Source organism: Erithacus rubecula (genome assembly GCF_903797595.1).
Source record: "Erithacus rubecula genome assembly, chromosome: 3".
In the NCBI taxonomy this organism is placed as follows: domain Eukaryota; kingdom Metazoa; phylum Chordata; class Aves; order Passeriformes; family Muscicapidae; genus Erithacus; species Erithacus rubecula.
Window position 1 is genome coordinate 387,078 of NC_136689.1, and position 15,918 is coordinate 402,995.

Here is a 15,918-nt window from a genome sequence, read left to right on the forward strand (position 1 = left end):
TCAGGAGGAGTCCCTGTCCAGGCTGCAGCCCAGCGCCTCGATGTCGCTGCTGATGTGGGAGATCATCCTGTCCCACTCGTCCTCCTCGGAGGGGCGCGCTCTGCTCGTCCGAGCTGCCCGCGGCGGTTGCCGTTGGCGGCGCAGGCGGGGCCGAGCGAGCGCCGGTACCGCCCGAAGCTGTCGGTGATGATGCCCCGCCCGTCCTTCACCCCGATGGTCTCCAGGAAGTTCTCGAAGTGCTGGCTGTCCTTCTCGGGGATGAAGGGACGCAGGCCTGCGGGACACTGCAGGTGAGCCCGGGGGCTCCTCAGGTGGGTGCCACCCTACAGCACCCGGGGATTCCTCACCTGGATGTCACCCTATAGCACCTGGGATGGGGATTCCTCACCTGTCACCCTATAGCACCCGGGGATTCCTCACCTGTCACCCTATAGCACCCGGGGATTCCTCACCTGTCACCCTATAGCACCTAGGATGGGGATTCCTCACCTGTCACCCTATAGCACCCGGGATGGGGATTCCTCACCTGTCACCCTATAGCACCCGGGATGGGGATTCCTCACCTGTCACCCTATAGCACCCAGGATGGGGATTCCTCACCTGTCACCCTATAGCACCCGGGGATTCCTCACCTGTCACCCTATAGCACCTGGGATGGGGATTCCTCACCTGTCACCCTATAGCACCCAGGATGGGGATTCCTCACCTGTCACCCTATAGCACCCAGGATGGGGATTCCTCACCTGTCACCCTATAGCACCCGGGATGGGGATTCCTCACCTGTCACCCTATAGCACCCGGGATGGGGATTCCTCACCTGTCACCCTATAGCACCCAGGATGGGGATTCCTCACCTGTCACCCTATAGCACCCGGGATGGGGATTCCTCACCTGTCACCCTATAGCACCCGGGATGGGGATTCCTCACCTGTCACCCTATAGCACCCGGGATGGGGATTCCTCACCTGTCACCCTAGAGCACCTGGGATGGGGATTCCCCACCTGTCACCCTATAGCACCCAGGATGGGGATCCCCAGGATTCCTCACCTGCCTGTCACCCCACAGCCTTTTGGGGGACACAGGAACCCCAGGGCACCCCATTCCTTCACACCTGAGTTTGCAGCCACCCTCACTGAGTGCAAAATCCAGCTCAAATGGGATTTTCTGAGCTGCAAACGATCTAATTCCTCAGACAGCATCTTGCTTGGCTTTGCTGAGCCCATCAGGGACATCTGTCCTGTCCCCTCAGTGTCCCCATGTGACACACACTACTCCTGTCCTGTGGGGAATTTAAATTCCTGACTCTTTTCCTTGGCTATAAGAGGCCAGGTGGGAGACCTCAGGTGCAGCCACTGTCCTGGGAGCATTCTGTGTTCCTGACCTGTTTTCCTAAGATTTTAGAGGCCAGGGTGTTTAAATATACCTAGTTTTCTGGCCTGGAGATTTCCAGGTCTGAATTAAATTTCCTGGCTCTGGGGGAGGTTTCTGGGTTTGGGAGAGAGACTTAGGTCTGGAAGAGATTTCCAGGTCTGGATGAGGTTTCCTGGCCTGGAGATTTCCAGATTTGAATTTAGTTGCCTGGCTCTGGAGGAGGTTTCTAGGTTTGGGAGAGAGTCTCAGGTCTGGAGGAGGTTCCCAGATCTGAGTTAAATACCCTGGCTCTGGAGGAAGTTCTAGGTTTTGGGGGAGAGTCTCAGGTCTGGAGGAGGTTTCCTGGCCCGGAAATTTCCAGATCTGAATTAAATTCCCTGGCTCTGGGGCAGGTTTCTAGGTTTGGGAGAGAGTCTCAGGTCTGGAGGAGGTTCCCAGATCTGAGTTAAATTCCCTGGTTCTGGGGGAGGTTTCTAGGTTTAGGAGGGAGGTTCCCAGGTGTGTGGAGGAGGTTCCCAGGTGCTTCCCAGGCAGGTTGGAGCAGGATGTGGTGGGATGAGCTGAGCAGGATGGAGCAGCTGCCCTCAGCCATGGGGAGAGCTGGTTGTGGTGGTGGCTCCCCGGGCCCCCCATGGCCCCAGACTCACCCAGCAGCAGGAATTTCCTGCTGTCCCCGTAGAGCTGCTTGAGGTTGATGCAGAACTCGTGGATGGAGGCGCCGTTGCGGTACTCGTGCAGCAGCATGGCAAACTGCTGGATCTCCTGTGAGGACAGCTTGGTGCGCAGCTGTGGGACAGGGCTGGGCTCAGGGGGAGGGGAGGGGCTGGGGGCACTGGGGATGGGAGGGGGAAAGCAGGGGCATGCTCCTGGGGGAGAAACAGAGCCCAGGGCTGGGAGTGCTCACCTGGCAGAGCTGGGAATGCTCACCTGGCAGAGCTCAGAGCCCCTTGCAGGGCCTGAAGGGCTCCAGGAGAGCTGGAGAGGGACTGGGGACGAGGGATGGAGCGACAGGATACAGGGAATGGCTCTCACTGGGAAAGTGGTGATTTAGATGGGATACTGGGATGGAATTCTTAGCTGGGAGGGCAGTGAGGGACTGGAATGATTCCCCAGAGAAGCTGTGGCTGCCCCTGGATCCATGGAAGCACTCCAGGCTGGGCTGGGGCTAGTGAAGGCATCCCTGCCATGGCAGTGGCTGGGAATGGATCATGCTGACAGCCCCTTGCCCCAAACTGTGCCAGGAGCCCAGAACCAGCCCTGTGAGCCCAGAGGGGCCAGGCAGGAGCCCTGCCCCCCAGAGCTGCCCCCAGACCCACCGTCATCATGTAGTCCTGCAGCAGCTCGGTGGCCGTGGTGCTGAGCTCGCTCTCGCTGGCCACGGGCACCTGCGGCGACGAGGGGGACGTGTCCCCTGTGCCCAGGGTGTCTGCAAAGGAACTGACAGCAGCCACAGGTGAGCCTGCCCTGTCCCCATGGAGCTGACACCTGGCACAGGTGAGCCCTGCCTGTCCCCAGGGAGCTGACACCTGGCACAGGTGAGCCTGCCTGTCCCCAGGGAGCTGAACCAGGCACAGGTGAGCCCTGCCCTGTGCCCATGGAGCTGACACCTGGCACAGGTGAGCCCTCCCCAGCTCCTGGCCCGTGTGGGGAGGTGCTGCTGGGATTTCTGGGGTCAGGAGCTGGACTCTGATCCTTGGGATGCCTCCCAGCCCAGGATATTCCAGGACTCTGGAAGCCCCCAGCTCCTGAGGGCACCCCAAGGCTCCCAGGGAACCAAATGCTGCTTTGGTGACAGTGACAACCAGGCCCTGTGTGGGGAATTATCCCTCTGGCTGCTTCCTAGTTGGGAACAACCCAGGGAGAAATCCCCACACCCTGTACTTGGGGCTGAAATGTGCAATTTTCAACAAGGGTCCATGTTAAACATTCCTAGAGTATCCCTCTGTGCTGGCTATTCCCAGATATTCTCTCCATGTAAACCAGCACTTTGTGTGTCAGGATTTCACCCCACAAACACTGTCCATGTTCCCAGGAGGGAAAAACTTCCCAAATAACAGTTTTTGGGGAAACCCTTCTCCCAAATAACAGTTTTTGGGGGGGAAACCCTTCTCCCATATAACAGGTTTTTGGGGGAAACCCTTCTGTCAAAAAACAGGTTTTTGGGGAAACCCTTCTCCCAAATAACAGTTTTTGGGGAAAGCCCTTTTCCCATATGGCAGGTTTTTGGGGAAAGCCCTTTTCCCAGATAGCAGGTTTTTGGGGAAAGCCCTTCTCCCATATAACAGGTTTTTGGGGGAAACCCTTCTGTCAAAAAACAGGTTTTTGGGGAAACCCTTCTCCCAAATAGCAGTTTTTGGGGGAAGCTCTTCTCCCATATAACAGGTTTTTGGGGGAATCCCTTTTCCCATATACCAGGTTTTTGGGGAAAGCCCTTTTCCCAGCCCCAGCTGACGTGCTGACACAGGCACTGCCTGGAATGCTGAGGGCAGAGCAATCCAGGGCTGGACAGGATGTGTGCCAAGCCCTGGGGCCAGGCTGGCTCAGCTGAGCTGCCCTGTGTGCTGATGGCAGCAGATCAGGTTAATCCCAGCTCCAGGGGCTGTGGGGCACTCACAAAGTGCTGGCATCTGCCTCGAAGGGCTCCTTCACGTCCACTTTGGTGGAAGAGTCATCTGGAGGGAAAAAATGGGAGATGGAATGTGAGAGGCACAGACTGAGCATCTTCCCATGCCAGGAGGGACACCAAGTGATTCCTGAGTGGGCTGGGAGGGAAGAGCCAGGGATGAGCACTGGGTAACAGGGAACAGCCTCAGGCTGGGCTGGGGAGATTTAGGATCTTGGAAAGATTCCTTCATGGAGGGGGCAGGCAATGGAACAGGCAGGGGAGAGTCCCCAGCCCTGTGGCACCTGGGGACAGGGACAGTGGTGGCCCTGGCAGGGCTGGGGGTGTCTGAGGCTGTCCCAGCCCTGGCCAGTGCTGCTGTGGCTGTGTGTGAGGGCCTGGAGAGGAGCTGGGCAGGGAGCAGCCCGGGAGCTGGGGACACAAGCAGGGCTGGACAGGGACAGGACAGGGACACACTGCTGGGCAGGGACAGGGACACAGTGACAGTGACACAGGGACAGGGACACAGTGACACAGTGACAGTGACACACCGCTGTGCAGGGACAGGGACAGTGACACAGTGACAGTGGCACAGTGACAATGACACAGGTACAGTGACAGTGACACACCGGTGTGCAGGGACAGTGGCACAGTGACAATGACACAGGTACAGTGACAATGACACACCGCTGTGCAGGGACAGTGACAGTGACACAGTGACAGGTACACACCGCTGTGCAGGGACAGGTGGCGCGTGGGCGTCGAGGCGCCGTCGAAGATGGCGCGGTCCAGGAAGTCGATGGTGGACTCGGTGTACACGATCTGGAAGACCTGGCTGAGCAGGGAGCACAGCTCCTCTGCACCCACCTGCAATGACAGCCACCTGTGCCACAGCCTGCACGGGGACAGCCCTGTCCCTGCCCTGGCACGGCTGCTGGGCCCCCAGGACAGGGACAGACCCCAAACCCACCCCCTCCACCTGCCTGCAGGGGCTGGGATCCCCAGCACCAACCCAGGACCCCACACTCTGTCTGAGGCTCCTCCATACAGGAGGATTTTGGCTGATCCTAGAAAGCTGCAGGTGCCCCAGGGAATGAGGGGAGTGAAGCTCCACCCTCAGTGGAGATCAGAGAGGCTGAGACTAAAATCCCTGGATGCAGACACGGGATCAAACAAATTCCCAGGTCAGCAAGGGGGAAACACCCCAGTCAGCAAAACCCCATTGTGGGACTGTCCTCGTGGGTTCTGTGCTGCTGGGTCACAGGGAAACACCTCCTGGAGCCCCTCTTGTGTCAGGATTCCTTCTCCAGGTGCTCCAGCAACACCTGGCACCCCTAAACCTGTGTCCCAGGAGTGTGAGAGCAGGGAAGGACTGGACACAGGATGTGCCCACTGGGCAGTCTGTGCTCCACCATCACCACGACCCAGCAGTGCCAGTGCCCCTGACCTGGCTGAGGTGTGCCCAGGTGTGTGTGGAGCAGTGCAGCCATACCTTGTTGTCAGTGGCCAGCACCACCAGGCAGCAGCACTCGAGGGGCCCCCCGGCGCTCTCGGACAGCGAGCCCGACGCCAGCGCCTTGGAGCCCTCGGCACACAGGCTCTGGCTGGGAGAGATCCCGGGATCCTGAGCTGGGGGAGAGCACAGTCAGCAGGGAGGGCAGGGGGTGCTGGGCTGGTGGGGCCAGCAATGGGGATTCTGTCACAATCTGTTAAAACCGGGTGGGTTAGTGATCCTTATCTCCTGGCACACATTCTCTGCTCATGGGCCATCTTTAAACCAGCTGGGCAATCATCTTCATCTTTCCCATGACCCACCCTTCATCCAGGAGGTATCACCTGTTAATGGGCCATTGTTAAAAACTGGGTGTGGCAGCGATTCTTATCACTGTGGGAGATATCTCCTGTTAATGGGCCATTGTTAAAAACTGGGTGTGGCAGTGATCTTTATCTCCTTATTCTCTGCTAATGGGCCATCTTTAAACCAGCTGGGCAATCATCTTTATCTTCCCACAGCCCATCCTCCCTCCAGGAGATATCTCCTGTTCATGGCCACTGAGTCCCAGTGCAGGACTGATAAAATTCCATCATCCCACTGGGAGATGCTCCAGCCAGGGCAGGAGCCAAGCCTTTCCTACCCAGAGAAAAACTGAGATTTTGGACACCAAGGCACCTTTCCACTGGATTCCAGAGGAAAACCAGAGCCTTGCACATCATCCCTGGAGCTTCAGAGGAAACTGCCCCTTCTCCAGGAGCACTGCTCCAGCTGAGCCACATCTGCCCCTGCAGGAGGATGCAGCACCATGGAATGGGACTGTGCCACCACCCTGACTGACTGATATGGTTTCAGGTTGTATTTTGACTCTGGCAGGGTTGGGATTGTTTTTTGTAATACTGCATTTCTATTTTAATTCTCCTAGTGAAGAACTGTTATTCCTAATTCCCATATCTTTGCCTGAGAGCCCCTTAATTTCATATTTATAATAGTTTGGAGGGAGGGGGTTTATTCTCCATTTCAAAGAGAACCTCCTGCCTTTATTGGCAGACACCTGTCCTTCAAACCAGGACAGGGGGGATGGGAAGGAGTCCTGCAGGGGAGGAAGAGCCCTGAAGCAGGAGAATGGCATGAAAAGGCTCCAGTTTTGTTGCTGGTTGTGACAGTTGTTTGGCTGTTTTCACAGCTTGGAATCCCATCATCACATTTCCAGCCCCTGAGGCATTTATTGCTTTATTCCACAGCCTATCCATGGGGTTTGCAATCAGATAAATCCCAAGCTCAGCCCTCCCCAGCTCCCTGCTCCCAAACCATGCAGGTGTGACATGCACAGGTCTCATGGAATACTTTGGGTTGGGCAGACCCTGAAGACCACCCAGCCCCACCCCAGTGCCAAGGGCAGGGACATCTCACACTGTCCCAGGTGGCTCCTGGCCCCCAGGGGGACAATCCCAGCCCCATGGCTGTTGGAGTCAGTGAGTCAGGGGTCTCTGAATTCTTCAGAGAGATCAGAGTGCAGGGATTGAATTAAAGCCTTTGGATAAATTGAAGTATATTAAGCTACTCACACATAAAGTAGACATTTAAATTAGTAACTTTTAGGGTGAGTTCCAATGATTTTAGTAAGTGAAAGGTTTCAAATGCCAGAGTAGCAGAGCAAGTTCTAGTGAAGGTTGAAACACACTGATATCTGCAGCAAGAGGCTCCAGGCCCACAGCTGTAGACAGTGCTTAGACATAACAGAGCTATAGGAAGAATATTGCTGACATTTTTCAGATAGAACAAAGTAGGTTGTATGAGTAGTTGTAGAAGTAACCTGGTGTGATAAGAAACTGGAATTTTAATAGGTTAAGGAGTGGTGGTCTGAGTTGGCATCTTAGCTTGTTGGAAAAATTTTATGTAAGAGTTTGTATTGGGGAGAGTTGTTGCTTTTAGCCATTTGCTTATTGCTTTGCTAGCTGCTTTGCCATTGCTTTTTGCCATTGCTTGTCTGTGTTCTGTTGAGACTGATGTGCTTTGTAATAATTAACCTTTTTAACTATCAGCTGCTTTGCTTATTTAAGATAACCTGACGAGGTAGGAGCCAAGAGCTCAGAGTAGGAGCCTACAGAGCTGCAGAGCTGGTGCCTCAGAGCAGTGGAGGTGGGAGCAGCTCCCAGCAGGGGCAGCTCACCTGTCTTGAGCACGACCAGGTGCGCGGAGTCGTCGCGGATGTAGGAGACGGAGGCGATGTCGTGGATGGGCACCCTGAGGATCAGGTCCTCGCCGTCCCTCCACACCAGCTTGATGTTGTAGGCAGACAGGCTGATGACAGCATCGTGCTCTGGGCTCAGCTGTCCTGGCAGTTGGTGGGCTCTCTGCAACACCAGGGTTCACAGGGACTTACTGTGCTGGGTTGGTGTGGCCAGCAATGTCTATTCTGTCCCCATCTGTTAAACCAGCTGGGGCAGTGCCCCTGATCTCCTGGCACACATTCTCTGCTCATGGGCCATCTTTAAACCAGCTGGGACAATCATCTTTATCTTCCCACAGCCCATCCTCCCTCCAGCAGGTATCTCCTGTTCATGGCCACTGAGTCCCAGGGCATGACTGATAAAATTCCATCATCCCACTGGGAGATGCTCCAGCCAGGGCAGGAGCCAGCCTTTCCTACCCAGAGAAAAACTGAGATTTTGGACACCAAGGCACCTTCTTTCCACTGGATTCCAGAGGAAAACCAGACCCTTGCACATCATCCCTGGAGCTTCAGAGGAAACTGCACCTTCTCCAGGAGCACTGCTCCAGCTGAACCACATCTGCCCCTGCAGGAGGATGCAGCACCATGGAATGGGACTGTGCCACCACCCTGACTGACTGATGGGGTTTCAGGTTGTATTTTGACTCTGGCAGGGTTGGGATTGTTCTTTGTAATGCTGCATTTTTATTTTAATTTTCCTAGTACAGAACTGTTATTCCTAATTCCCATATCTTTGCTTGCGAGCCCCTTATTTTCAATTTTATAATAATTTGGAGGGAGGGGGTTTACATTCCCCATTTCAAAGAGAAGCTTCTGCCTTTATTGGCAAATACCTATCCTTCAAACCAGGACAAATGGCTGGGTTGGAAGGAGCTTAGGGATGAGCCATGCCATGGGCAGGGACACATTCCTCTATCCAAGGCTGCTCCCCATCCAACCTGGCCCGGAACGCTCCCAGGGATGGGACAGCCACAGCTTCTCTGGGAAATCCATCCCAGCCCCTCCCCGCCCTCCTGGGGGTGTTTCCCCTTGGGAGCAGCAGGATGCAGCCCCAGCCCTGAGAGGCTCCCTGGGGCTGAGTGCAGCTGCTGGCAGTCCCAGAGCAGCAGGGACTGACCTTGGCATTGTCAATCAAGTGCAGGATCTCGGTGCGGCTGGAGGGGTTCAGGTACCCCGGGATGGACGTAAGCTGCCCTAAATACTGGGAGAGAAGAGCCAGAGGTTACCAGAGCATGGACACCATCCTGGATGAGCCAGAATGAGTCATGCAAAGATGGAGATGGGTGAGAGGTGGGAATGTTCACCTGTGTGTTGGGTTGGTGTAGCCAGCAATGTCTATTCTGTCCCCATCTGTTAAACCAGCTGGGGCAGTGCCCCTGATCTCCTGGCACACATTCTCTGCTCATGGGCCATCTTTAAACCAGCTGGGCAATCATCTTTATCTTCCCACAGCCCATCCTCCCTCCAGGAGATATCTCCTGTTCATGGCCAGTGAGTCCCAGTGCATGACTGATAAATTCCATCATCCCACTGGGAGATGCTCCAGCCAGGGCAGGAGCCAAGCCTTTCCTACCCAGAGAAAAACTGAGATTTGGGACACCAAGGCACCTTCTTTCCACTGGATTCCAGAGGAAAGCCAGACCTTTCCACATCATCCCTGGAGCTTCAGAGGAAACTGCCCCTTCTCCAGGAGCACTGCTCCAGCTGAGCCACATCTGCCCCTGCAGGAGGATGCAGCACCATGGAATGGGACTGTGCCACCACCCTGACTGACTGATGTGGTTTCAGGTTGTATTTTGACTCTGGCAGGGTTGGGATTGTTTTTTGTAATACTGCATTTCTATTTTAATTTCCATAGTGAAGAACTGTTATTCCTAATTCCCATATCTTTACCTGAGAGCCCCTTAATTTTAAATTTATAATAATTTGGATGGGGTTTATTGTCCATTTCAAAGAGAAGCTGCTGCCTTTCCTGGCAGACCCCTGTCCCTCCCACCAGCACGCCCTGAAGGCAGGAGCCGCCCCGCAGCTGTTTTAAGGGGGGATGTTGAGAGGAGCTTTGTGCAGGTACCTTGACCTCCTTCTCGATGTAGTCGTGCAGCAGCAGCTCGGGCTCCACGCGCTCGGGCAGCGCCAGCAGCACCGTGTGCAGCGGGCGCCGCTCCGCCGCCTTCTCCTGCGCCTTCCTGTCGCGGCCCCGCTCGCCCTTCAGGAACACGCGCTTGAACGGCGACACCAGCCCGGGCTGGGGGAACAGCACCTTGGGCTGGGGGCTGCAGCCCGCCTGCCCAGCCCCCAGGGACAGCCTGCTGCTCTGCTGCACACCCACAGGGCTGCAGGGCACAGCTCGCAGCACGAGCGCTGGCTGCTGCTCTGAGCTACAGGCTGCTTGTGGCTCACTTGTTTGGGTTGCTGTAATGCTGACTGCGTCGTGTCTCTGGAAAGCAGCAACATTCCTGACCTGCTGGGCCTCCCCTTTTTCCATCCTGCACCCTGCACATCCCCCTGGGATTGGCATATGGCAGAACTGTCACTACCAAAATGAGCTGATTTCCCCCCAAAGCCACCCTGTTCAACCCTCCAGGTAAGAGAAACACTATCCTATATTGACAAATACTTCTATAGAAATACTTCTATAGAAATACTTACTTCTATAGGAATACTTCTATAGGAATACTTCTATAGGAATACTTCTATAGGAATAGTTCTATAGGAATACTTACATAGAAATATCATTCAGGAATATCATCTAGAAATATATAGAAATATCATCTAGAAATATTCAGAAATATAACAATATTTTGCAGGTGGACAGTGCGTCCAGAGGGATTCTCCATGGTTTTACACCTCCCTGAGGATCTGCTGGGCCAACTCAACAAGGAATGCCAAAGAAACAGGCAGGGATGCTCTAAGGAGACTCCAAACAATGAGAAAATGACCCAGAAAGTGGATTTTCCTGGGAAAAAAGGGGAATTTCAAACCCTGAGGCGCCAGGTTTGGAAAACACTGGAGCCAATAGGCTCACAGCTGTAATTGGCATGGGAATGCCACAGGGATCTCACCAAGCTCCACACTGGATAAAATGACTGGGAACATCCCCAGACTGCTCCAGTCCCAGGTTTATCAGGAAAAGTGGCTGTCTGGAGCAGACACATCCATGGCTGCACCCAGGAACTCCTTGGACATGTGACTCCAGTGTCCCATTCCCTGGTGGCCTCTGCTTCCCAGCCCTCAGGACAACCAGAGCCTGGGTTCCTGAATCCCATGGGCCAGGGAAAGGAATGTGGGGTCTGAAGGGGCACAGAGTGTGCTTCCAAAACTGAATTAATTAAATATAAACCAAGGAAAAGCTCCTGGAACAACAGCAAAAAACAGCTCACAAGGAAACACAGGGACATTGGGGATAGCCTGGCCGGGAAAAACATCCCTGGAAGAGGGAGACAAAAATAAAGGGATCCTATAAAATAATGAAGGACAGAGAGAAGAGGAAACAGCTCCCCAGCCCTGCCTCAGGAGCAGCAGGGTAGATTTTGGAAAACATCCCTACACAGAGAACCCAGAGGGACCCCATGATCCTCCACCAAGATACTCCACAACCCTGGAGAGAAGGAAATCCTGGACACAACAGGTCTGTTCAGCAACAACAGAGACTTGGGGCTGCCCAGTTTTAGGGATGTCCCATCCCAAAGCCTGCCTGGCAGTGCCTGAGGCTGAGCTGCAGCAGGAATTGTCAGGAACCCAGAGCAGAGCAGGGCAGAACACACCCTGACACCCCCCCCCAGATCCACCCCCAGCCAGAGGAACCCCCTTTTCCCTCTTGGGATGTGGCTGCAGCCATGGGGCTGGGATGATCCTGTGCTGCCCTGGGGAGGAACTGGGCCCCCCAAACCCCGGCACCCCCAACCCGGCCCGTGACCGCAGCCGGGCGCAGCTTCTGCTTTTGGGGCACCCCAAAGCAGCACCCACCTCCTCCTCCATGGCAGTGCCAGCAGCAGAGCAGCCCCACCCTGCTGGGGGATGAGGGGGAGCAGGGAGTGCTCTCCTGGTTTTTGGGGGCTGCAATGGAGGCGCTCGGGGCAGGAAGTGCCACTGTCACCGTTTCCTCCGTCCCACGTGACACCCCGAGCTGGGAGGGAACCCAAACCCTGCTGCTGCACCCCAAACCCTGCTGCTGCACCCCAAACCCTGCTGCTGCACCCCAAACCCTGCAACCACCCCAAACCCTGCTGCTGCACCCCAAACCCTGCTGCTGCACCCCAAACCCTGCAACCACCCCAAACCCTGCAACCACCCCAAACCTGCAACCACCCCAAACCCTGCAACCACCCCAAACCCTGCAACCACCCCAACCCTGCAACCACCCCAAACCCTGCAACCACCCCAAACCTGCAACCACCCCAAACCCTGCAACCACCCCAAACCCTGCAACCACCCCAACCCTGCAACCACCCCCAACCCTGCAAACCACCCCCAACCCTGCAACCCCCAACCTGCAACCACCCCCAACCTGCAACCACCCCAAACCTGCAACCCACCCCAAACCCTGCAACCACCCCAAACCCTGCAACCACCCCAACCCTGCTGCTGCACCCCAAACCCTGCTGCTGCACCCCAAACCCTGCTGCTGCACCCCAAACCCTGCTGCTGCACCCCAAACCCTGCAACCACCCCAAACCTGCAACCACCCCAACCCTGCAACCACCCAACCTGCAACCACCCCAAACCCTGCAACCACCCCCAAACCTGCAACCACCCCCAAACCCTGCTGCTGCACCCCAACCCTGCAACCACCCCCAAACCCTGCAACCAACCCCAACCCTGCAACCACCCCAAACCCTGCAACCCACCCCAAAACCCTGCAACCACCCCAAACCCTGCTGCTGCACCCCAACCCTGCAAACACCCCAAACCCTGCAAACACCCCAAACCCTGCAAACACCCCAAACCCTGCAAACACCCCAACCCTGCAAAAACCCCAACCCTGCAAAAACCCCAACCCTGCAAAAACCCCAACCCTGCAACCACCCCAAACCCTGCAACCACCCCAAACCCTGCAAACACCCCAAACCAGCTCAGAGCTGTCCCCACACCCAGCTGGGTCCCAGTGCTGCTCCCAGGGGCTTTCCCACCCCCCTGATCCCACTGATCCCAGGGGCTGTGCAGTTCTTCCTTCCCCTGCATCCCTGGAAATGCCAGCCTGGGTGGGCTTGGAGCAGCCTGGAAGCTCCTGCAGCACCCCAGTTCCTGATCTCCCAGCAAACACCAGCACCCCACTGGACCCCAAAGGGCAGAGGGGCTGCAGGGCCCCCCCTGGATCTCCCCAGCAGCTCTTGGATCCACAGCAGGTGGGTCTCACCTGAGGGGAAACAATTCCCCATTCCCTGCTGCCCACCCTGGGGATCAGCACAGGGCATGCACTGGATATTGGGATAACAAAGGAATTTCAAGAATTTCCCCCAAAGATACAACTCCAGGCTCAGCAACTCCATGTTTTAGGAGGGAAATGCTGAAGCAGCTGCTGCAAGAGGCAAATGGCACCAACCTCAGTTATCCAGGACATCCCTGAGCCAGAAAAACTGGGAATTTCACACTGACAGCTGATTAGAGAGAATTCCCTCAGGGACTCCCTCAGGGAGCCATGGCAGGGACTGTCAGCAGGGAAATCATTCCCAGAAAATTCACCCCCACTTCTTCCTGGGAATAAACACACCCATCCTCACCTGAGCTCCAGGTGTGACCCCCAGCTGCTCCCAGCCTTGGCGTGAATTCCAGGGGATCCATCCTGCCTCACAAAACTCGTGGGAAATGCTGTTTTATCCCAGGACAGCCCCACACTCCCACTGGGATAACCACAGGAAGGAATTCTAGGGCTCCAGTTTGAAACCAGTTCAGATTTTACCCCAAAGCTGGACTCAGCCCCAAAGCCAGGCTGGGATTTTCCTCCTTATCCCAACCAAACCTGTCCTGAACTGAGGGAACTCAACTGTTCAATTCAGCTCAGAAAGCTGCTGGAATGATCCACAGAGTGGGAAAAGCAGGAAAGGGAGTTTTCCCTGGAACACCTGAGGAAGACAGAGGTGAATCTTCCCCTCTCCACAGCCCAATTAGCCAGGTTTAATGGCAGCAGCTCCCAGGGTTAATTAACCACCAAAGGGATGGAAAACTCCTCCAGGGAAGCTGCACAAGGCCAGGGATCAGCTCAGGAGGGGCCACGGGGGGGCTGGAAAATGTGGGATCAGCCCTGGAGCAGTTCAGGGATCAGAGTGGGATTATCAGGTGGGATAAGAGAGTGAGGGGGCCCAGCCCAGGGCATCCAGACTGTTCCCACTGCAGGAAATAAAGTGGGAGTGGGATGCCCCAGGTGAGACACCTGAGCTGTGCCTAAAATCCCCTGGAGCTGCTTCCTCCCCAAAATCAGGATCATCCTGTCTCAGGGTGGGGAATTCCTCCTGCAGCATCTCACCTGATGGCACCACGGGGCTTTAACTCCCAAATCTGTCTGGCGATTCCCAGAGAATTCCCACTCAATTTTACTCATTCTGGAAATGCTCTGCAGAGCCTCAGCAGGAACCTGCTCCTGGGATCCCAAAATCTCCAATTTCTCCCCAAAACTATGGGATCAAATCCATCCTCCTGCTCCAGGTGTGAGCATCCCCCAGGGGACACAGAAAATCGGGAAATCAGGGCAACACAGGCAGGGCTGCAGCTGCTGAGCCCCGGAGACATAATAAAGGCATAAATTAATAGATGGGTTAAATTCATTTGCATCTGTAACGATCGAAATAAATTAGAAGACTCCTAAATTAATGGCTCCATAATTAATCACCCCATCAATTAACAGCCTTCTCAAAGCCCTCCCTCGCAGCGGGAGGGTTTGGGGTGGGTGGGGGTGTGGGAAGGGGACGGGGACAGGCTGGCCCGGGAATTCCGGGGAAATCCCGGGAGGGCTCAGCCCCCTCGGGGCACAGCGCGACCCCCGCCCGGCCCCGCTCTCACCTTCTTGCCCTTCTTGCCCTCCTCCTCCATGGCTGCGGCGGCGGCCCGGGCCCCCCCCGGGGCATCCCGGCCCGGGCCAGCGGCGGGGCCTCAGCGCGCGGCGGCGGCGGCCATGGCCCGCCCGGTTCCCGCTCCAGCCCCGCCTCCCGCTCCCGATCCCGCTCCCGTTCCCGGTCCCGCTCCCGGTCCCGGCGCCGCCTCAGCGCCCGAGGCTCGGCCCCGCCGCCATCTTGGGCGGCGCCTTCCCGTGACGTCATGGTCCCGCCGCCGTGGGGAGCGGAGCGCAGTGCGCCTGCGCCAAACGCTCGGCCGCGCGGGCCACGCCCACCGGGAAAAGCCACACCCCCACCAGTGAACGCCCATCAGAGTAAGCCACGCCCCGTAGCATTTTATGACATCATAATACGACCACACCCACCAATCAGACAACGCCCCCTCTCTGGCCCCGCCCACCAGCGATTGACACGCTCTGATCCCTCCCCCCGCGCTTTTTTTTGACGTCATCTCGAGGTGCCCGCTCTTTCAGCCATGGCCGCCGCAGCAGCAGGTGAGGGGGGAATGGCGCCCCGTGCGCATCCGCCGCCATCCGCCGCCATCCGCGGCCGGGACCTCCGGGGGCTCCCGGGGCCGCTCCGGTGGCGGCGCCTCGGGCCCGGCGCGGCCGTGCGGGGTGTCCTGGGGGTGTCGTGGGGGCTGTCCCGCCGCAGTGTCCAGCATGGCGGGGCCTGGCGTGGCCGCCGCCATTCCTGCAGCGCTGCCAGAGCACCCGGGGCCGTTTGAGGCCGCTCCCGGCGCCTCCCGAGAGCGGCCATAGAACCCCCGAACATGAACGGTCTGGGTGGGACCCCGAACCCCCAACAGGGCCGTGACATTCCTGCCCCTTCCCCTTCCAGCCTCCTGCTCCGAGCACCCCGAGTGTTACAAATGAGAAACAAATCTGGGTATCTAGCAAAATTTACATTGCTTTATTTTATATACGCGAGGGGTCACCGCCCACTCCGCGCTCCCACCCAGCTTGGTTTGCAGCTCCCTTTTTATAGGATGGTTTTCCTTGCAGTAATCAATAATTGTTATTGGTTTGCTGTAGTAATTCTGCAAGGTAAGCAGTGGTGGCAAAGAAACTTCCCAACTTCCCTGGGACAGCTCTTGGGACAATTGGTCATAGAACCATCTGGTCTGGGTAGATACAAAACAGAGGAATTGGGAAGTCTGATCTTTAG

At 56.4% G+C, this 15,918-nt stretch overlaps 1 protein-coding gene across 1 annotated transcript; it reads right to left on the minus strand.

The window, feature by feature from the left end:
- Positions 1–14,955, minus strand: CCM2 (CCM2 scaffold protein; the record flags this gene model as incomplete). Its single annotated transcript, XM_079301213.1, is given in 12 exon segments — positions 1–93; positions 95–125; positions 127–274; positions 2,020–2,158; positions 2,689–2,809; positions 3,987–4,044; positions 4,706–4,841; positions 5,467–5,603; positions 7,640–7,823; positions 8,820–8,903; positions 9,774–9,947; positions 14,699–14,955. Coding segments are annotated over 12 exon segments (1,335 nt in total). The 5' UTR covers positions 14,729–14,955.
- Positions 14,956–15,918: the final 963 nt, after the last annotated feature.